Source organism: Hippocampus bargibanti, linkage group LG04 (assembly GCF_051943395.1).
Source record: "Hippocampus bargibanti isolate YZ-2025 linkage group LG04, ASM5194339v1, whole genome shotgun sequence".
Lineage (NCBI taxonomy): Eukaryota > Metazoa > Chordata > Actinopteri > Syngnathiformes > Syngnathidae > Hippocampus > Hippocampus bargibanti.
In genome coordinates, this window is record NC_142737.1 from 7,665,439 (window position 1) to 7,688,801 (window position 23,363).

The window sequence follows — 23,363 nt, forward strand, 5'->3', positions numbered from 1 at the left end:
ATTCGTGTTCCGAGAAGCAACTTTATTCAAGAAAGCGCATGACAATTTTTTTTAAAGGTAGAAATGAATGACTGTCACCTCACTTGAATTCATTTCAGGACCTCCAGTGCATAGACACGTCCCTGATGGACCCAGCTAGCAACATCACCACGTTAGTGGGGCCCAACGCCTTCCGTATCCCCTTGTCCATCAGACACAAACTGTGCGGGAGTCTGGATGCACCGCAAACAAGAGGCAACGACTGGAGGATGCTGGCCCACAAGCTCAACTTGGACAGGTCGCTACGGAACTACAAATGTCTCGACACCTCATCAGAATCGGAATCAGAATCAGAATACCTTTATTCGTCCCGCAATGGGGAAATTTGCAGTCCACAGCAGCAATTGAAGAGGGATGGGGTTGGGGTGGGAGTGAAAGGATAGAAAACAAGATATTCTAAGCATAACAAAATAAAAATGTCAACTGTATACTGTGCAAATGTAGATGTGCAAAAACCGTTCTATAAACAAGACTGTACATAGTGCAGAATCAAGAGATGCATTTAGATATATTGCAACAACCCATATTTACAAGTGTCCAGTTTTTTTTTGTTTTTTTCACATGTGATCATTGGGAATTGTGAAGCCTGACAGCAGTCGGTAGGAACGAGCGGCGGTACCTCTCCTTCTTGCAGCGCGGGTGTAATAGTCTCTGGCTAAAGGAGCTACCCAGAGCTGTCAGGATGGGCAGGAGGGGGTGGGAGGGGCTGTCCGTCATAGCTTTTAGTTTAGCTAGCGTCCGTCTGTTGCCCACCTCCTCTAGAGAGTCCAGCGAGCAGCCCACGACAGAACTGGCCCGCTTGACAAAGCGCTCCAGTCTTTTTCTGTCCCGGGTGGTGATGCTGCCTGACCAGCAGACAATGCCATAGTGGATGGCTGATGCCACCACAGAGTCATAGAAAGTCTTTAGGAGTGACCCCTGAACTCCAAAAGACCTCAGTTTCCTGAGGAGGAAGAGGCGACTCTGTCCCTTTTTGATTAGGGCATCCGTGTTTGTTGTCCAGTCCAGTTTATTGTTGAGAGTAACACCCAGGTACTTGTAGGCACTCATTCATTTTTCTTGAGCCGATTTTGGAAAAACATCATGTCAATGCGCTTCCTCGGATCACAATATCTGTCATTGTCACCGTTCCGCTATCACTCTCTCTTCCACGACATCTTTACAGTGTAGCAAATGCGACGATGTTTAGAGCAAGGTTACTGTCGGAAAGCGCGGTAAGGGAGCATATTTGTTTTCTTGTTTCATCGCGTGACATCGATTCCGATTGTCAACAGAATAAACGGACATTGACCAAAACACATGAAAGCATGCCGACTCAAGCACTACGCATTCTTATCATCCTATCACCCTTCAAAACAAATATTTTAGCGGTTGTATGCGGAAATAGAAGAACTTTTATATGGAAATAGCAGTGTCTGGAAACTCATGACAATAAGTTAGCGGACACCAGAGCAGACAACTCTGAAAAGTTGCCTGCCCCATTTTTCACCACTTGAAACACGATAAGACGACTAATCGCAAAAATAAAAAACATTGTTGCGAAATATAAAGTTTTTTTTTTTTTAAATTAAGGAAGTACCTACCACAAAAACGGTATAGTCCGAAGCACGAAACAGGCTTCTGATTGGCTGCCGTGCCGAGTATGCAAATTGCCAAACGAATGTTCGTTTGGCAATTTGCATACGTTGCGAACATTCGTTTGGCAATTTGCATACTTGGCACGGCAGCCAATCACAAGCCTGTTTCGTGCTTCGGACTATACCGTGACTGTAAAGTGTACTTGAGAGTTTTGAAAGGCGCTTAGAAAGAGGAGTCCACGTAGCTTGTAGCAATTTGCTAGTACCTTTTGCTTTATTGAATAAAACAAACGTTTGATTTGAAAAAATATATAGATATTTTTTTTTAATAAGTTGTCGGCCGTTGTACACCCGACGTAAAAGTTGTACTCCCGGGCCTCCGGGCAGATGTTATTTCAAACACTAAAAAATAGAACATATCACTTTGCCGGAAAAAAAATAGCGGAATTCTGCTAAATAGCGGACGTCTGGGATCCCTGATTAAAATGTTATCAAGGAAATTTAAAAAAAGCCATCCATTTCAGGGGCTCCAGTGCATAGACACGTCCCAGATTGTGCCACCTCTTTACATCTTATTTTATTGGGTCACTACATAAAATATCAAATTTTCAAGGACATAGCTAGTTTGGGTTTTTCCCGGCTGATTAATTTGTAAAAAAAAAACTCATCTCAAAGCATCAAAGCACCACTGCACGGTGAACATGAGTTTCATGTTTGTTTTTGGGCATTCCTCAGGTACCTGAACTACTTTGCCACCAAGTCCAGTCCAACGGGGGTCATCCTGGACCTGTGGGAAGCCCAGCATTTCCCAGACGGGGACCTCAACGAACTGGCGGCCGTGTTGGAAGAGATGGGTCGACACGATAGCAACTTCTGCTCCATGACCGTAGAACACTGACCGGAAAAGGGAAACAACGACTTTGGAAAAATGGCAATGGTTTGAACATGTGCGCGGGCCAGGCTAACCCAGCAAAGCAAAACGACCCACAAAAAAAATGAAAATAAAAGTCTTTTTACTCGCCTGGAACAAGCTAAACTAGCGATGTGACTTAAAGGTTGCATCGTCGGAGCGGGCTTACAAAATAAATTATGGATAGAAGAAAACTGCTAGCAATGGTTGCGAACCGCTAGCAAGGTTAAAGGGATCGAGCTAAGGACACGAATTCAGGGAAAGCATAATCGGAAGCTAGTTTACGAAAAAAAAAAATGTTTTGACGGGTGTGTGGGCGACTGTTAACCTGTCGGGAAGAAACTGTTAAGTTTAACGGTGACGCTTAACAGCGGCATTGTATGTCGTTAGCTAACACAATGAGCTAAATATGTTTGTTGAGGTGAAACGTTTGCTAAGGCGAAAGCGTTGCTAACCCCTAGCGAGCATAAAAAAGGAACTTAGCTTTAAAGATACTGTGACGAGTGTTTTTCGTCCCTCTAGAACGATCTAAATCGAGTTTTATGTTCTTGAAAAGTTAGCATTGGACATCGGGGGGGTAATAAGCAAGGTCAGGATGGAGTTGAAGGAAAACCATTAGCGATGTATGCTAACTGCTTACATGGTAGCGAAAGATAGTCCAAACGAGTATTTTAAAGGGACAACCGACATCACTTTTTTGTTTCCTAACTGACATCAGAAAAACGTTTTATAGCATTTAAACACGCAGTATGATATTTTTAGTCAAATGTCAAAGTCAAAACTCCCATAAAAATGACTTAAAGTGTGCTGAAACAGCAAAAAAATTGAAACCGGAAGTGGCCATTTTCAGAATGTCCCGCCCCCTTGTTCGTGGTGTCACGCCAAGATGTCTTTCCTTGCTTGAGAATCAAAACAATGGCTTCGGATTCGGAGAACATGCTTTCTTGTTACTGATCCAGTTATGAATATGATTCAAATAGTTCTGGAGGAAAGCATAAATGTTTGCAATCAATTAAAGAAGTCCTTCCGTGTCATTTTGAGGTATCTGGGTGGGGGTGAAATGTAGCACCAAAAAGAGGCAGAAGATGGCGACAAAGCTCCGTTGGAAATGGGCTTATTTATGTGCTGGGAATTTGTGTCAACCAGAATCAAATAGTAGTCTTGGTGCAACACAGAACGATTCACCATCGTGTTATTTATGTGTTTTCCTTCTAATTCCGCCATCAACACGGATCAACACCAAGTTTTCAGACCGAACAAAGTACCCAAAATGCATTGTGTGTCGCTTTCTCGGTCAGGGGCGCTCTTGACGTGATGTCACGTCAGGCATCGTCACCAACTCAAAAACAAGACTTCCGGGATATTCAGCGCGAGTCTTAAAACGTAAAATATAGCTATATGCGGTGGAATCTTTGTAAAATACGCTTAGTAGAAGTCATTTGAAGCGATTTTACAAATTATGGACACAACTTGTCCGGAGGCGTCGGTTGTCCAACCAACTCGAAGCTGTAAAAACACTCGTCAAAGCATCTTTAAAGCTAAGTTGCATTTAGGCTCGCTAGGATTTAGCAACTGTTTCGCCTTTGAGATATGTATGTAGTTTATCTTCTAATTTCGCGATCAACACGGTGTTTCCAGATGAGAAAAAAAAATACCCAAAATGCATTGTGTGTCGCAGCCAATTGCGGTAACACGCATAAAGAAGGTGTAAGTTGACACAAATTCCCAGCGGACAAATCGGCCGATTTCCAACGGAGTTTGTGTGCCATTTTGTGCATTGGAGTCCAGACGGCAAGTACAGTACTTCTTTAATCGATTCCAAACATTTATGCTTTCCTCCAGAATCATTTGAATCATATTCATAATTGGATGGGTAACACGAAAGCATCTTCTCCGAATCTGAACTCTTTAAAGCCATTGTTTTGATTCTGGAGCAAGGCAGTGTGTGACCAATAGTAACGTCACGAACAAGGGGGCGGGACTTTCTGAATATCCCCAGTACCGAGCTCATTTTGTGGCAGTTTTTAGACACTTTGTCATTTTTCTTGGTGTTTTGCATTTGACTAAAAAATATCAGCCTGCGTGTTTTGGGTGTTTTCTAATGTCATTTAGGAAACAACAAAAATGCTGTCAGTTGTTCTTTATGTTTTAAAATGGAAGAGACGAAACGACACAGTTACTCGGCGGCTGTTAACCGGAGGTCCTGGCAAGAAACTAGCCCCTCCCCCTAGTGGCCAATCAACCCACCTCCACTCGGAACCTGTCATCATTCGACGAAGTGTAAGTGGAAATGGAGCGTGAGAACATGATTCTCCCTCGCTCTTCTTCTTTTCCTTTCGACGTTATTATTCATATTTTTATCTTGGATACTAATTACTATTGAATGAATGCAAGCCATGGCAAAAGAGTCTACGAGTTACAACAGCGGGAAGCAGTATTGTATTCTTTTTCGTATTGACGAACAACCAGCAGGGGGTAGAAGAAAGAGGACGAGGTATCGATCGCACCACATGATAAATACACTTTTTTTCACCCAAAAAATATGTCATACATATTCATACAGTAAGATGTGACGTCACGATATGTCTTTCTTGCGCTCTAGTGCCATCCAGTGGCCTTGACTAAACATTTTTTGTCGCGTTGAAACGATTGTCAGATGTTTAGTATGTTCACATTTTTTTTTTCATCATTGAAAATTATTATAGTTGCGATATCATAATTATTGGAGTTTTTTTAAGTTTTCAAAAAAATGCCCATTATGGAAATCGTATTTGAAATACTTTTTTATATTTATTTTTTTTAAAGGAAGAAAAAAAAACACTTTGAAATTAATCTTGAAGCATAAATATGTTCTTTGTTTTCATATTTTGGTTGTCAAAATATATTTGAGGCCTTGTGATTAATTATTAGAAAAAAAACATTTAATGTATTTAAACAAAAAGGTTAGTTTTTTTTTTACTTTATAATACCAGTCATCATAGAACAGAAATATGAAAATATGTTGTTTTAAATTGTTTAGCATCATTTTCAACAAAAAAAACATCAGATTGTTCTATTAATTAATTGTTCTATTTAAAAATAATTCTCCTTTTTAACAAAAAATAAATAAAAATACCTTAAAAAAATAATAAAGGGGAAAAAAATATTTGTTTAAAAATAATTTATTAATCAAAAAACATGATTTCTTTTTTAGGTCAGCACTCCAAATGAAGACAAATAAAATCTTATGTAATTCTAAATGCCTTCCCAGGTTTGAATAAGTGTCTATAATTTTACGCCCACTGCCCCAGAGGACAAAAAAAAAAGATTAAATGACTCTTTTTTTTTTTTACTGATGATATTTTCTGGAGAACAACAAAAACAGTATATCAACATCAGCATGTAGCAGGCAAAAAAACGTAAGTCTGTGTAAGTTCTCAGCCATACAGGAGTGGTCCATTGATGAAAGGGTTTCTTCAGCCCTGATCTGTACTTCTTTGAAGGTGGCAGAGGACTACTCCCTGCAGCTACACTGATTACTTCTATTGTCCTGACTATGGGGCCTGATTGCCCCATTTGCGCTGGTATCACCTCATCAACATAACTAAGCCTATGTTGCCTAAGAAGTCTATTGTACGAACGATCCAAATTGAACCTCAACGCACCATGGCGATTTAGTGAAGGGTTTTGCTGTTTTATGAAAATAGCTTCTTTTACTCCCCTTTCAAAAGTCCAAGTCAGCTTTGTTGTCAAATATGCTAATATGCATACATTACAGATGAAATTACTGTCCTCTCGGACCCAGCGTGCAAGGCACTTATAATGACTTTAAAAAACATAATAAACACGAAAACGCCAATTTCAAACCATCTATGTTCTTTCGCTAAGATTTTAACCTCATTGTGGTCAAATGAGTGGTTGCTAGCTTTTAGGTGCATTTAGGTCTTTTTTTGAGAATTTACAATTTTCATTCTTACAATGTATTGAATAAACTCATCAAAGAAGTACAGATGACGACTGAAGAAATCTTTTCATGATAGGCAAAAGCTTGTATTTTTGTTTTCTTTGTGGAGGATGGGTTCACTCTTTCCTCTTGGGGTTTGCTCCAAAATGTGTTGTGATTGTTTCCTGATCATTCAAAAAGGGTACAGGGTGCGTTGAAAATGCAAACTCCAACCCAAAGGTGACGGCAATGACTTAGAATTTGTTTTTTTCCTTCATTTTTGAAAATCTGCTAGTGGACATTTTGGCCACTGGACTCTTCATGTGGACTCGACATACAAATACGGTGTTGTTATTGTATGGCAATGTGGGGAAGTGTTTTCTATTTGACTATAGTGTGTACACTTGTGTACTGTCACTTTAAGAGTTACAAAAAAAAGGAAGTACTGTAGTTAGTATATTTGCTTTGTTGTTTTTTTGTCGACTATGCAAACTGCCATTGGTTGTCATGATGGACGTCGTGGCTGTGCTTGTACCGTTTTGCAAAGAGGAGCGATTTGGACTTGACACGTGTTGATTTGTTTGCATCCGGCACGCTTGTCATGACATCTTTTTTGTGCTCTCCTTGTTTTCTGTACAAAGTGTAAGAAAGAATTTTTAAGACGATTAATAAATTATATTTATAAGCAATGCTCAACATGACTTCCTTTGCTGCTGTTTTTTTTTTTAACTCGTTCACTGCCAGACGTGCAAAGATGTTTCCACTCCAATGCCAGGGTTTTTGTCATTGACACTTGAATTCCATCACCCAAAGAATGAGTTTTAGGACTACATAAACATTCACTACAGTGTTAGGTACTTTTAGATAATCTATGTATGTATGTATGTATGTATGTATTTATTTATTTATTTATGCCAGCCATCCAGCATCTCACTCTCGCACAGCAATCAACCGTGTGATGGCACCAGAGGGGAGGAAACTCATTTTTTTTGGGTCCTGGAATTTAGCCTGCGAGTCTCTGTTCAATATTTTGAATGCATTTCGATTTACGCTCGTTTGGTCGGAACGGAACTCGGTCGTAAGTCAAATGTGACCTGTATTGGTTTATATCGCGCTTTAACAGCGCTGAAGCGGGAACAAAGTGCTAACATGGAAAAAAGGCAAGTGCTGCCCCCTGGTGGAAAAGACCAACATTGCCAGAGGCCTTAGCCAGTGATTTATCAGCACCCAAGCATAAAAAAACAAAACCGAACAAAATTGGGAATGAATGGGAAAAAAAACATCAACTTTGCTTTCATGTTAAAATAAAGCAAGTCTGCATAATCATTTTTCCAGAGCTTTATTTCTGGATCTGTACACAAGGTATTAAAGTACAACGGAAAATAAAAAAAAAGTTTTAACAAAATGAGTCATGAGAGCAAACAAGACAAAAAAAACCTGAATGTCTATGTACAATTCTTATAAACAATAAAGATAACTTCTGTAACATTTCTCATAACGATGCCTTTTTGATTGTCTAGAATTCTGGATAGATATATTTTTTTCTGCGGGGTGTTTTATTCACAAAGGTTATTGGTTGTTTTTCCATTCTTTTTTTTCTGTAAAATGACATAACAAAAATACAAATATAAAATTAAAATTTGCTTCGTGCCGCTTGCACACACAAACACACACTCGCACACTAATAAAATATCACATTTTTCCAGAGTTCACAGGGTGGTGGGGAAAAAAAATAAAATAAAAAAACTACCACTTTTAAAATGGCCTTTTACATTCTGACAAGTGTGTACAAACCACAGAGTGAAATAATAAATAGCACAGCACCGCTACCCACCACCTACTGCATTAAAAAAAATAAAAATACTAAATGTCATCTCCCAAAGAGCAGCAGCCATGCCATCGAGACAAATACAGGAAGATCAAGTTGCTCGCCCCCTTTTATGCTAACGAATCGAGTGATCTGTGAGGTATTTTACAGACTGGGGTGGGGGGGGTGACATAATACAGTGGAATCAATGGTCAATGCCCTAAAAGCACATTTTGAATGTTCAAAATTCTGCGAGTAAAAAGAAAATGATGGCCTCCATTAATTGCAAGACGTCATCTTCGTGCGTATGTCAGATTCTTATTTTTTTGTCTTCGTAAAATGACATTTCGAAGAGCCAAATGGGGTTAGGAGTGGAGACAGAGTGGGGGGGTGGGGGGCAAAAAAAATAAAAGACTGCGATTTTGACATTTTCAGGAATCGCGTCCCACATTGGAAGTTCCATTGTACAGTAAGAGAAAATGAAAAAGGTAAAAAACTCCTAAATTAATCTCTATCTCGGGAAAAAAATGTCTTAAAATTCTGTACATATCTACAACGGATGGCCATTTCAAAACAAACATATCATAATAATAATAATAACCTTTGTATGCACACAAATTGACAATTAAGAGGTCAGGTCTTTGGACTTAAAGGCTACTTGCTAATTCTTATTTACATCAATGATACCGTTGAGCACTAATGAGTTTCCTCACGTGCGCGCATGTGTGTATGTACGTATGACCAGTCTTGTGAGGACCACTAAAATTTTATACCTTACATAGTTGGGTGAGGACCTTTTGGCCGGTCCTCACGAATTTGTAATTCTACGGGTTTCTACGGGCATCTGTTCAATTTTCAGAGGTCTTCACAAATTCACCCAAAATGATTTTTTGGCTTGTATTTTCATTTCACTTGGATACACACACACACACATACTTTTGCCTCAGTGGGTGTGTTTATGTGTGTGTGTGGTTAATGAGAGGAAAAAGTTCATACCACAAAAAGTTAAATGATTTTTTTAACCAAATCCACTACAGAGGTGAGGACTTTGAATGTACCCATTCAGAGACCTCACTCCTGCTGTTATTTCAGTTTCAAGACCAATTTTTATTTCTGTTTTTAATTAAAGAAGTTGAAGTGGGAAATGGGGTGACATTAAGTGTTCAAATGTAACACTAGTTCTTCTCTAAACTTATCAGCAACGGTGGTCCTCACTCCTTATCGGGAGTAATCTAGACCTCACAAAACCGTTGAAACAGGAATGTGTGTGTGTGTGTGTGTGTGTGAGACTAACTGCAAACGCGCACCGAGTGTCCTGTACAGCCCCTGAAATGAACCATTCACGTGGCGCAATGCATAGATACGTGAAGACCCCCGCAGTGCTAAAAATGGTACGTTCCTGCTACATGGTCAACATTCAAAACACACAAACAAAGCAGTGCGGGCAACAAAGCTAATACTGAAAATCTTGGAAAAGACCCCCCCCCCTCAAAAAAAATACATATGTAAGATAAAACATAGAAAATAAAGTAAAAGTGTCAGCGCAATCAATAATTGATCCAAGTGTAAAAGGAGCAACGATGACCAATTATGTCGTTTTCAACGTGATGGACAGTCATTTGGGGCTTGGCGCCGACATTGCAATTCATACAAAAACACTCCATTAAGAAACAAAAAAAACATGTTGTTTAAACAAGATTGTTTTTTTTTTTTATGACAATTTTTCTAAAACATGAGCAAGGGCTATTTGGGTCAACAAAAATGGCGGTGAGAGTGCGCTCCGGCTAAAATTGAACAAATTGAAATGTTAAACATGTGAGCGCGTGGTGATTAAGATGAGGTTTTAGTTCACCGTTGTTGTCCATTTCGGCAAAGTAAAAAGCAAAGTTCATGTCCAACTTCAATCAGAATTGAGTTTTGGTTGAAGATTTTTTTTTTCAATTCATGAATATAATCCATCCAGTTAAACAATCAAAACAAAATGTACTAAATAACGAGTAATTTTAGCCAAAATGGACACAAAAGGTGAACGGCAACCGTATTTTAAGCATCGCAAGTGCGTGACAGAACCATGTGATGACCACAATTAAGGCAGTGAAAACAAGGAGCATCAACTGGGTTTTAACAAGTGCTCCATTTCGTCAATTCAAACGTTCAAAATGAAAAAAAGAAAATGGCAGCCCAAAAAAATAATTGCTGACTGTTGGATATTAACAAGGCTCACAAATGGTGAGGAAGTTCAAAAAATTATGAATGGCATTTCATTATATACAGTTAACATCCGACTTACGACAGAGTTCCGTTCCGACCAAACGTTCGCAAGTCAAAATGGTCGTTAGTCAAAATACATTCAAAATGTTGAATAGAGACTCCGAGGCTAAATGATTCGCAACCCCCCCCCCCCCCCCCCCCCTGGTGCGACCACACGGTCGATTGCTGTGCAAGAGTGAGATGCTGGCTGGCCAAAATTGTTGTAGGCGTAGCATTAAAATTTTTAAAAATAGGGTCTGGAGGTCGTAAGTCGAGCTGGTCGTAAGTCGGATGTTACCAGTATATATATATTGTCTACTAAAACCAATTTTCTCAGAACTCGAGGGGATTTTAGCATGCTAGTTTACATTTTTTTTCATATTATTTGAAGATCACACAGTGCACTTGCCAAATGGATTCGTTCCATTCATTTATGGCAGTAAATCAATCCGAATTTCACAAATTGCCTTCACTTCAAAAGACATTATGAATATACAGGTAACATCTGACTTACGACAGAGTTCCGTTCCGAAATACATTCAAAATGTGGAATAGAGACCTGGCCAAAATTGTTGTACGCTTACGACCGACTTCCGTTCCGACCAAACGTTCAAAAGTCAAAATGGTCATTTCAAACTGCCCGCTAGCTTGTTGCGATGCTAGGCGTAGCGTCAAAATATTAAAAATAGGGTCTGGAGGTCGTGGTCGTAAGTTGAGCTGGTCGTAAGTCGGATGTGACCTTGTATATATATTTTTTAGTCTACTAAAATCAATTTTTCAACACTTCGCTGTCACTATTTCCTATGACTTGTGATCTCAATGTGGTTGTGGAAAAGCATAAAATAAAACGCAAATCCAATTAGCCTCGCTGTAGTGCCAATTAGCCGTAAGGGGCGCGCGTAAATAAGTACAAACCAAAAAGAAAAGTGGGCAAAAACATGCCTACTGTGACGTACCTGTAAACCAAACACTGATTTCAACAAAAAATAATAATAATAAGTACCACTTTTTAAATAAGCACCTTCTAAAAACAAAATCATTTTGGCAGCGAAAAACAAAATGGCAGGGCACAGTTGACGACGCTATACATGGACGTTACCATGGTGATAAACAAACAAAAAAATGGCTATTATAAACTCTTGAGAAATCAAGATTTTAGTTCTATATGAGAGACATCACTGATGTCATATTACACAAAAAAAGGATAGTTCTGTACACACATAAACATATGTACATTTGCGCACACGCACACACACACACATATATATATATTTAGCATGATATATATATATATATATATATATATAACATGAGGTCAGTCTTCTGTACACGCCCCCCAAAAAAAGGAAGATCAGTCGGACTGAAGCGCCGTGGCGTGTTGCGCGTGATGGCGCCCGTGCCCGCTCAAAAAGCCGTTAGGCTCGCCGAAGTCCGTGACCGAAACGGCCATTTTGGCGCCGGTTATCCGGTGGTGGTGCGGCGCGGTCCGCCGCGCTTCAAAGTCCACGGCCAAGTTACCCACCGACACGTCGCCCATGAAGGCGTCCGGCGGCAGTGCCAGTTTGAGTCTCTTGGAGGGCCGCTCGCAGTCTTTGGCCACGCACACGCCGCTCAGCTGGCCCAGCTCGGAATGGTAGAAGCCGGCGTCCAGCATGTTGAGGCAGTCGGCGTCCGAGCCGCCCGACGGGAAGCCCAGCGACTCGTCGTGGGGGAGGGAGGTGCGGTGGAGGCTCTCCAGTGGGGGGAAAGTGTAGGAGTCTAAGCACGTCACCTCACCTGGGCTGCACACCGTCGCCACGCTGTTGCTCAGAGCTGAGAGGAAAAAGATGATGGTTACAAAAAAAAAAAAAAAACAACACACAAATCCAAGATGGCGCCCGAGGAGGCAGCCATCAGCAAGTGCTCTCATGTTGTTATTTAGGTGTTATCATTTGTCACTTTGTTGCGCGTCATGTGGAACGGGTACAGATTGTTTTTCAGCATTTTTGGCCATGGTATTCATTCATCAAGGAGGAGACTGCTGAGTGGTTGCACCTTTTCAGCAGCACAAATATGCCAGCACTGTTTTTGATCGTCATCACAGCTCTGGGATGATTGTGCTTTTTTGCACTTGTTTAACGGAAAGGTCAGTGCTTTTGGAAAGTCTGCAGATGGATGGATGGCTTGAAGAGCCCGCGGTGAGAAGAAAGTATGTGGAACTGTCGCGGCTTGGAATTGAAGCGGATTACGTGGGAAATTTTATCATGAGTCCTTGAAAATGCAAGAGTGGAATGTATTACGTGGGAAATTTTATAACGCGTCCCCGAAAATGCAAGAGTGGAATGTATTTGAGAAGAAAGGAGCTGCCGTATGTGGAACTGTCGCGGCTTGGAATTGAAGCGGATTAACAGTGCGTGGGGTCAGGAGATGTGACACAAGCTCTTTTCGTCAATGGATGCTGGAGCTTTGGATTTGCTTTCAACATTTAGATTGTAGTAAACGTGCACATTTCACCATGATGTCCCTGATCCACTGGTGAAAAGGACGCTTTGATCCTCTCATCTACAACTGCTTCATGCAACAAAGAGGGTGCAGAAAGTGCTTAAGATTGTCTATGTCTTTGTGTTGTCATATTTGTTATTTAATTTTTTTTTGTTCTTTTGATTTCAAGATGGCGCTGCTGCTACTTTTTGTTTTTCTACTTCTTTCTTTCCTTTTATCTTCCTTTCATAACTTTGCTGCTGTGAAGTAAATTTTTCCATTGCAAGACTAATGAAGGACAATCCAAAAAATAAATCAAATCCAGTCAAGATTGTTAAAGCTTGTTGGACGTAAACGGGCGCTGACGCGTGATTGGACGACTGACCTGTAAGGTCACTGGCGGTGATGGAGTTGAGCAGGCTGAGCTGTTGATCCGTTGCGCTTTCCACCCGTGCGCTACCGCCACCTCCCGAGCACAAGGACGCCGAACTGTCCACGGCCAAACCTTCCGCTTCGTCAACGAGCCTGTCCATGAGGTCTCTGGGTACCAAACGCAAAGGTTGTCATTCCATTTGAGCGTCCATCTTTTTTTGGGGGGGGAGCACAATCAGCCGTGGATGTCTACTCACGTGACACCGGGATAGCTGCTGTATTTTTTCTTCCCAAAGCGATTCTGCTGCACAAAAAAGTCAAAACGCTCCGACTTCTTCCACATGTAGTAAAACGCTACACATTCGGCTACGGTCCGTGTTGTCACCTGTTGTGGAAATGAAGCCATTCAACAACCGCCCCATATGCTCCATTTTGTTTTTGCGTCACCAGAGTAAAACTCACTTTGTGTTTCTGAATGAGGTGAAAGTTCTTATCATACATCTGCAAAGCGTGTTCAAAGTTCTTGCACTCGTCTTCAGACCACGGGGGAGATTTTTCTGGAAGTACCAATTTCAAAACAACATTTTTACATCGATGAGCAGAAAAAAAGGTTTAGAGCTGGGATGTTGTGAGTCCACTTTGATTGATTTTGGGTGTCGACCAATAACTAGATGATGCACTTTATGACCCAGATTGAACAAAAAAATGTTGACAGAACACCTAAAAAAATGGATGTTACAGCTTCGTGTTTGCTTTCAACATTCAGCTTGTAACGGACATGCACATTCCACCATGACGCCAGTGATCCACTGGTGAAAAAGACGCTTTGATCCTTTCCTCTTTCATCTAGAACTGCTTCATGTAACAAAGAAGGTACAGAAAGTGCTTAGAATGAGTGACTCTGTGTCTTTGTGTTGTTTTATTAAAAAAATTATTATTTTTGTTCTTTTGACTTCAAGATGGCGCCGCGAGAGTGGCTGCCTTTACAGCATCTCCTGCTTTTTGTTTTTCTACTTCTTTCTTTCCTTTCACCTTGCTTTCATAACTGTGCTGCTGTGAAATGTACATTTCTCCACTGCAAGACTAATAAAGGTAAATCCAATCCAGTACTTGAAGTAAAAATATATATCTTTGGAAAAGTCCTACTTTTTATTATTTTTTTGCATTGGCGTCTTATGACACAGACATTTCTGGTTGAATATGATAGCTCAAATGGAAAAGTAAGATATTTTCCAACTATTTGCAACCTGGGGTCACAATTGTCACTTGATGTATTGGCATTTAACTTTTTATTGTTGTGATGCACGACCCTGTTCACTTGTCTTACCTTTCGAGGATTTTAGGTGGCTACAGTATTGCTCAAGCGCCTCGTGGGTGTTGTAGTTGCACTTGACAAGCTCAAACAAAGCCTGCGTGATGAAAAAGAGAGGATGTTGACAAAAGGCCTTTTCAATAACAGTTGAGCATACATGCAGAAAAACTGTAAAATGGGTAAAAAGTAGAGTTGGTAAAATCGATGTAAAACAAACCAGATTCCTTCTACTCAAAACACATACATGATGAGGGAGAACCTGTTTTATTTTTAAGTTGCGATGGCGAAAAAGAGCATGTTATAGATCAGGGGTCGGGAAACTATTTGACGACGAGAGCCACAAAAATAAAATATTTAGAGATGTTTTTCAGTGAGAGTGACACACAGGAACGCACGCAAACACGCACGCGTGGCCACTTTTCAACAAAATGTCAGAATGTATTATTTAAAATAACTTTGTGATAATACCACAACTTGGTTTACCGTTCCTCGTGATTGGTAAAAATGCAGCCAAACGATCGGAATAAAAGCAACTTCCCAGGGTCAATACACCGGAGTTTTCCACAAATGTATATTTTAACTTCAAGTTTTGGAGCTAGTTACTGCTAGCGCGCTCCACACGGGTCATTAGCTTCCACACTTGCTTTCGGCTGTCTCTTGCAGAAATATATTGATGCTAACGTTAGCATGAGGCTTGTCAAAGTGCCAATGACAATCGACTGTTTCATCGATGGTATTGTTTCATTGCAAATTAGTATCAGAACCTTTTCTCTCCACAAAGGCAAATTTTTTGGTCAATTCCAACCTGAAGTACTATCCGATACTTGTCATTTTTTTACTCGTCAGGCTTATTTAAAACGGGCTTTTACCTGTTTCAAATGAACGGCCAGTATCATCCAATCAAAATTGTGCTTTCCGCCAACTGCAGCCCAAACAGGAAATGAACAGCGAAAAAGCGAGAATATGTATTTAGTTTTAGCGGCGAGCCAGATGCAATCATCAAAAGAGCCATAGGTTCCCGACCCCTGTTATAGATCCTCGCTTCAACGTCCCGTGAAGCAGTAAATGACCGAAAACAAGTACCTCAGCCCCCCCCCGTACCCCCTTCTCCCCCTACAGTACAATACAAATATAGTAATGACCCATCAAACCGTAGCCTATGCGATAACTGCATCCGCCTTTTGTCAACACACGATTACATTGCAAATGTAATGAATTCATCGTTCAGCCCTATTGTTGACGATGTCGACGTTCCAATCAACTCAATGCACAATATCTGATGGTTCCTTCCGTCTCATTTTGCTATTTCTCAATATTTTTGTTCAAAATGACGAATCTGACTTTTTTTTTTGGAACATTGTTTATTTCAATGCTTTGACGCCTCCCTTGCCTGCAATAAACCCTCCCACCCCTAGTGCAAGCTGCTATTGTAACAAACCAAGTAGAGACGTATAGGAGATAAAAAGGATATTGTGTTATTCCCAAACCAAATATTGATACTTTCTTTCCACTAAGAGAAACCACCACTGCGGAGATACTGACTTGTTCATTGTCTCGAACATGTAGTTTGTCATGCGTCGTCTTCTCGTCCGTCGTCCGTGAGAGGACGTCGGTCAGGAAGCTCCTGACTTTGTTTTCTGGCAGCGTACCCGGACGCCACATTAGCTCATCTTCATCTTCGTACACTGGAGAAAAAAAAAAAAAAGGCGTAGCTAGCATTAGGTCAACAGTTTGTGCACCAAAGACAAAAGAATGTATTATTTAAAATAACCTTTACCTTTCTCGTCTTCCGTGTAGTGGGAGATGAAGAAAGGAACTTCCGCTTGGTACTCGGCGCCCACCATTATTTCCTTTTTAGACGTAAAAAAAAAAACACATTGAAAATACTATTAATGAAGTCCTCATTTTATTTCAATATTTAGAGCTGAGATGATATTAGGTACCTTTCTGGAATCTTCTGGACCTGGACCATCATCATCACACTCAGAATCTTTATCCCCGTCAGAGACAGCGTTGGCTGAAGGGACAAATACAATTTGATTAGATTAGCCTTTATTAGTCTCATACTGGAGAAATTTACATTTCGCAGTAGCAAGTGATGAAAGGAAGAGGGAAGAAAAAGAATAAGTAGAAAAACAAAATACAGAAGCTGCTGGAAAGGCAGCCATTCTGGCGGCGCCATCTTGAAGTCAGAAGAATAAAAAAATGAAATAACAAATAATGTGACAACACAAAGACAGACAGTAATTCAATCCTAAGCACTTTCTGCACACTCTTTGTTGCATGAAGCAGTTCTAGATGAAAGAGAGGGTTGCAGCATCCTTTTCACCAGTGGATCAGGGGCGTCACAGTGAAATGTACACGTCTACTACAAGCTAAATGTTGAAAGCAAACACGAAGCTGCAGCATCCATTGTCGAAAAGAGATAGTCTCAGATCTCTTGTCCCACGTAAATCCGCTTCAATTCTAAGCTGCGACAATTCCACATACGTATCGGCTCCTTTCTTTTGAAATTCATTCCACTGTTGCATTTTCAAGGGCTCATTATAAAATTTGCAGTGAAAAGTATGCGTCTTCTAAACTCATAGACTAAGTACATTATATGTCACAAAACATCTAAAGTCAAACATTCAAATAATTGGTTAGGAGATATTTATCATCTTTGATCATTAAATTTGCTGTTATGGGAATTTTAAATAATCAAAATATCATGTTTTAAACAAAAAAAATGCAGCTTTTTAAAAGACTTTTGAGTGGGTGGTTAGAGGGGGCAATTAGAACATTTGGCTCACAGCTCTAAGGTTTTTGGGGTTAAAATCTCAGTGCAGTGCTCACTGTATGGAATTTGCTCATTCGGCCATTAAAAATAAAACGGATTAATGAGGCTTGAAAGAAACCTCACATTGAGACATTCAAAATGAGGAAGTATCATTTCGTGTAAGTTGCTTACATCGAAGTGTTCTGGGAAAGAAATCGGTGGCCTCGTGGGAGGTAACTGACGGGGTGAGGTCATCTGCTGACGACTGAGTCTCCTCCTCATAGTCGCCAGACAACAAATCTTTAGCAATTTCCTCCTAAGGAAAAAAATGAGTCAGGTTGACCAAAAATCTTGCGACAACGTCACATATCGGCGTGAGGCCAGTGAGGCTCACCTTGTCCAAAGTCATGTCGGGCAGCTCATCTGTGAGGTCGCCAGAGGAGCTGTCTATACTGGAACCAGCTGAGGCTTCGTAGCGATATATGGCCAGCAGCTCCTCCAGAGGCATGTTACCCTCCTGGAGAACAGAGGATACGTTTGAATTGGATTGGATGTACCTTTGTTCATCTTGCAGCGGACAAAATTTACATTTCACAGCAGCAAAATTATGAAAGGAAGAGGAAAGGAAAGAAAGAAGTAGAAAAACAAAATATAGGAGCTGCTACAAAGGCAGCCACTTTCGCGGCGCCATCTTGAAGTAAAAAAAACAAAACAAAAACATCTGCATGATGTACGTATGGAAGTGTTACACTCAAATATTTGTTTAAAAACATGGAATACGTCTGTGTAAACTCTCAGTCGTACAGGAGTGGTCCATCGATGAAAAGGTTTCTTCAGACGTCATCTGTACTTTGAAGGTGTCCGCCCCAGTGGCGTCAGAATCAGGTCGTTTGCAACTCATTTAGCACAGAATCTATTCAACATTTTGAATGGATTTCAACGTATGACCATTTTGACTTACGACCGGCTGCTCAGAACGAAACCCGGTCGTAAGTTGGATGTTATCTGTATAGGGCCAGAGCGACCAGCACAATATTAGTTCACTGACGAAGCTTCTCGGATGAGGAGCGAAACATCCGACACCTTCAAAGAAGTACAGATTGCGGCTGAGGAAACCTTTTCATCGAAAAAAGATGGAATCATATAAAAACTTGAAACATCCTTTCCCAGCACATATCAAGAGACTCAACTTGCATCTTTGATGTCAAACACAGTTAAGGAAACTATTTCGGTTGTTCACTGGCTAATGCCTTCCAAATCTGTCGTTGATGAAACAATATGAGTTTACCTTCTCTAAATCTGCAATTTCGGAGTTGATATTGCCTCCCCCTTCTAGAGATTCCTCCTCCTCCAGGGTCCTCTCGTCATCGTACTCATGAACTAACATCTCTGCAGTGGGGTCAAAGTCATGATCTTCGGATGACAAAGAGCCAACTGGGTAAAGAAAGTAGAGGACAAAAAAAAGGACTAAAATCATTTGGCAAACATTTGCTTGTATTTCACAAAAGGTGGTGTAGTTTTAAAAAACCAAGTAGTGGTAAATACATCTCAGCCACGCCTCGATCTGTAATTTTATTGTATGTTACTGTGGTGATGTAATCAAGAAAAAACTGATAAATTCAAATTTAATATGAATGAGTCTGATCATTATCTTGATTTCAATCATTGAATGAAAATACACACCACAACGTGCCTTGAGGGATATAACAAATCTGTATACTGCAGATCATTGTAACCAATTTCCATAAAAAAATGTTCTCTAACTACAATATATGATAAAGGATGAACATTTATTAGTATTTAATCACTAATATGTAACACAATGTAAACATGTTGAAGAAAAAAAATAATTTATAAGTCTTGAAACAAATGACTGTAACAACTTCATCTCCGAAAATGCCAGCGATATTTGCTTGTGTTTACCAAACATGTTTTCAGAGACCATTTGCTCAGGACCGCGTCGTCCCTCCATGAAACTACCATCAAAGTACCAAAGGTGTTCTGTACATTTTGTTCCGAAGCAAAGTTGCAGCGGCGGTTAGCTCCCCATGGTTCATTTTTACAAAGCCGTTTTCACTATTTTGCGGGGAAAACTTACTTGTTGTTATGACGTTTAAGTTGTAGAGTCATTTGTTGTAAGCAAAATGAATGAAATCGGGACATTGAAATTTTGAAAATGTAAACGGGGGACGGTGAAATGTTGTTTGGCGATAATATAATAGCTTAATACAATATACAGTAAATCCGTTATATCTATGATCGGATGAGTGATTTGTTTTTACTATTTATTTACTAGCTTATTGGCCCCAAAATCCTGGGGCCAATCAGCAGAACAGCAAAAAAAAATCTTTATTCTAAATAAACGGTGTGTATTAGACATTTCTTGAAAATATACGACCAGCAAAAAATGAATTAATAAAACAGCTTCCTTGAAAACATTCAACGTTGGTGGTGACTATACAACTCAAACTCTTTTTTTTCATGAAATTATACAAGTGTATGTGAAAAGCGTACTGACTTTTATCTTTAAAACACAACCCTTTTCTATAATCAACAAACAGTAACCTCAAAGCCTAAAAAACCTTTCATCTTTCTATAATCGACAAACAGTAACCTCAAAGCCTAAGAAACCTTTCATCAAAAACATAACTTGCTCTGAAAAATAACCCATTCAACATTCAAAGATAATCTAGAAATTGTAGACATTTTATTTCAAAACTATGGACTTTTTAATCTACAAGAACAACGTTTTTCTCTCCAAAATATGTCACTGTTTTAGTTGGACGTTAATTTGATATTTGTTGTAAGCAAAATGAATGAAATCGGGACATTGAAATTTTGAAAATGTAAACGGGCGACGGTGAAATGGTGTTTGGCTATATATAATATAATAGCTTAATAAAATATACAGTAAATCCTTTATATGTATGATCGATTAGTTATTTGTTATTACTATTTATTTACTAGCTGACTGGCCCCAAAATCCCGGGGCCAATCAGCAGAACAGAAAAATATATATTCTAAATAAACGTTATGTTGTAAACATAAGACATTTTTTCTAAATTTTCTCCACGTTATTTTTTTTCTTGAAAATATACGACCAGCAAAAAAATAATAATTAATAAAACAGCTTCCTTGAGAACATTCAACGTTGGTGGTGACTATACAACTCAAACTATTTTTTTTCATGAAATTATACAAGGGTACCGTGCAAAGCGTACTGACTTTTATCTTTAAAACACAACTCTATTCTATAATCAACAAACAGTAACCTGAAAGCCTAAGAAACCTTTCATCTTTCTATAACCAACAAACAGTAACTTAAAAGCCTAAGAAACCTTTCATCATAAACCTAACTTGCTCTGAAAAATAACCCATTCAACGTAACATTCAAAGATAATCTAGAAATTGTAGACATTTTATTTCAAAACTATGGACTTTTTAACGTACAAGAACAACGTTTTTCTCTCCAAAATATGTCACTGTTTTAGTTGGACGTTTATTTTTATATCACTCATCGGCGTTTCGTATACGACACTTACCTGGACTTGAACTCCCAATGGAAGCCTGGGGAGGAGGACAAAATATAAATAAGCATTGTATAACTAAGCAACACAAAATATTTGAAGGACAATTATTTCAAGTCTAAGGCCGGAGGAAAACGTGGAATAAGTCTCTAAATGTGAACCGAAAAGAGCGAGGAAAAAAGCAGCATTTACCGTTACCTGAACGACGGTAGGCGACTACGACAGAAGCCGCATATACGACAAATTCGGTCACAAAATGCTCCAATAAATGATCACCGCAAGCCACGAGAATGTCAAAAAAATATCTATCAAGAGATGAAAGAGACATTTGCAAACGACGGTAGTAAGACAGCGAGCTAACGTCAGAACACCGATGGGAGAAACCCTCAAATGTCGATGCATGTAAACATGAACATTTGCTTTGGCGCGGGGTAACATTTGACGGCTTTATTTACCGGTAATGACAACTCGGTGGCGAATAAAAGACTTAAACTGTCGTAATATTTCATTCGCCAACACAAAATATACACAGGATATAAATGCCCCCACCCTAAGCAAATGTTCAAATTTTACGTATCAATTTACACCGCCGCTATACCAAAGCAGCTGAGAGCGAAGGTGCAGCGGCCTTGTAGTGAAGGATCACTCCAGACATTCGGGCTCAAATCCGATGAAATAATAAACATAATTTTTGACACAACTCACGCTCTACTGCTGGGAAAAAGCACATTCTCTCCAATCGCTAGCAAAACAGTGAGAAAACGCGACGTGATATGATAAAAATATCGATTTAAGAGCAATCGCTTCTCCCCTGTTTTCCCTCTTACCTCCGCCATATTGGTACCTTTAGCTAACGAGCCAGTCGTAGCGCAATACCCGGATGACGGCTCTCCGCCAATCACAGAGCGCGCCGGCCGCCTAGGTCGTGACGGCATTCACAACCACCGCAGATTAACGGGCATCCTTTGAGACGTCGTAGATATCATGAAATATACATATTTTTCAACGAGAAAACGAATCTCTTCGTAAAATACGTTGATTTTAATTCACACCACTGCGAAATTATCGGGTAATCGTCCTCACGACGAGGCGATCGATAGTCGGGGTATGTGGAGATGAATCAACTGGAGATGTACGTCAATCATTTGCGTTGGATGTTGCAATGACAGTAGATCGAAAAATTGCCAAATGCCAACACAAGGCAATCGTGTTATTGGGTATCGTTTCGTTTCAATTGCTTATCTCTGATCTACATACCCCGTTTCAAAATGTGTGCCAAAATTGTACGCGAAATTTCATACATACGGGGAGATAAGGAAAAAGGCCGTTTTCGGGCGATGCCTGGGGTATTTTATATTTTCAAGATTATTTGCGAATCACGTTTACAACAACCACAGTTACATTCCGTATTTTGTGTCAGGTTGTTAAATACCTCACGGGTGGGTACAGAATGTACTCTTTAAATCTTGAATGATTTGCATCTTGATAGTTCTTTTTTAATGAGGACTTACCTGGAACAGGAGATGATAGCAAATCTCCTTTTAATTAATGGACGCTACAGCTTCTTGTCGCTTTTAAACGGAGCTTGTAGCAGAAATGTACACGTTCTAAGCATGACGTCTTTGATCCACTGGTAATAAAGGACGCTTTGTTTTGCGTCTCTTTCATCTTTAACTGCTTCAAATAAAGTGTATGCAGGAAAAGTGGTTAAGATTGCATAACTCCTGTGTCATGCGTTTGGATTATATTATTTTGTCATTTGATGTGAACTGTTCTTTCAATGGCGGCGGGGGAACCCACAGAGGCTCTTTTTCTTAGTTGTCCGGCTGAGAAGGAAGAAATTTAACTGTGCTGTATGTTGCACAAACTGTACAGTATTGTATATTTGACAATAAAGTTGTACTGTACTGTACTTCACTAAACTTCAGGCGTGGTGCAGAGTCTTGCCACGCGGTGGCGCTGTGTGACAGCTCTCAAAGTTGTTCATGACTGAAGCTTCCCCCTCACTTGACTCCAGCGCTGCAACAACCCCAGCCCCCCTTCTCCGTAGACCAGCAGTGACATGACTGAAGACATCCCTCTCTTTGTTGTTTTCATGTTCCAAGTGGTGAATCATGGTAAATGGCCATGTTGACAAATACTCGATTGACTTCGACACTGGGTTTCTTCACAGGGTCACCAGCTGCAGAGTAAAGCTTTGTTTAGATGAAGCCATTTTGAGGTTTATCTTATGAATAGTCATGTCAACACGTCACAGTGTACACCCCCAAGGGTAGAAAAAAATGACAAGTTTATCGTGTTGACGTCATGAATACGTTTAAACATTGGCCAGCTGTGGAGTCATTGAGGACAATTCGACTGACACCGTATTTGTTTACAATGATGAGCCTTTTGCAGTTTTTTAAACTAGCTATGAAGAGACATCATTG

General features: G+C 39.9%; 2 protein-coding genes across 4 annotated transcripts in view; one reads left to right on the plus strand and one right to left on the minus strand.

The window, feature by feature from the left end:
- Positions 1-7,139, plus strand: part of LOC148898860 (netrin receptor UNC5C-like) — a 215,406-nt gene extending 208,267 nt beyond the window's left edge. The window contains exons 17-18 of the mRNA XM_088993796.1: positions 99-277; positions 2,352-7,139. Coding sequence (XP_088849922.1) covers positions 99-277; positions 2,352-2,514 — 342 coding nt within the window. The 3' untranslated portion in view covers positions 2,515-7,139. The remainder of the gene's footprint in view (positions 1-98; positions 278-2,351) is intronic.
- Positions 7,140-7,771: 632 nt separating this feature from the next.
- mier3b (mesoderm induction early response 1, family member 3 b) lies at positions 7,772-21,757 on the minus strand. 3 transcript variants are annotated; one of them, XM_088993800.1, is made up of 13 exons: positions 21,533-21,757; positions 20,950-20,974; positions 18,696-18,841; positions 17,802-17,924; positions 17,600-17,723; positions 16,593-16,666; positions 16,427-16,499; positions 16,192-16,334; positions 14,665-14,746; positions 13,800-13,894; positions 13,595-13,722; positions 13,351-13,505; positions 7,772-12,317 (listed from the first exon to the last, which is right to left on the minus strand). In XM_088993800.1, exons 1-13 carry the CDS (start codon positions 21,587-21,589, stop codon positions 11,857-11,859), a joined length of 1,686 nt encoding a protein of 561 aa, XP_088849926.1. In that variant the 5' UTR covers positions 21,590-21,757; the 3' UTR covers positions 7,772-11,856. The 3 variants fall into 3 exon arrangements, with proteins under 3 accessions (XP_088849926.1, XP_088849924.1, XP_088849925.1); XM_088993798.1 differs by having other exon boundaries at positions 21,133-21,749; XM_088993799.1 differs by having other exon boundaries at positions 21,640-21,727.
- Positions 21,758-23,363: the final 1,606 nt, after the last annotated feature.

Coding starts and splice junctions, on each gene's coding strand:
- mier3b (XM_088993800.1), bottom strand. CDS start 21,589: ATGTCTGGAGTGATCCTTCACTACAAGGCCGCTGCACCTTCGCTCTCA. Junction 14,747..16,191: donor ATGTTCGAGACAATGAACAA/GTCAGTATCTCC, acceptor TTCATCACGCAG/GCTTTGTTTGAGCTTGTCAA. Junction 12,318..13,350: donor CACCGCCAGTGACCTTACAG/GTCAGTCGTCCA, acceptor TTTTCCTCTCAG/CTCTGAGCAACAGCGTGGCG.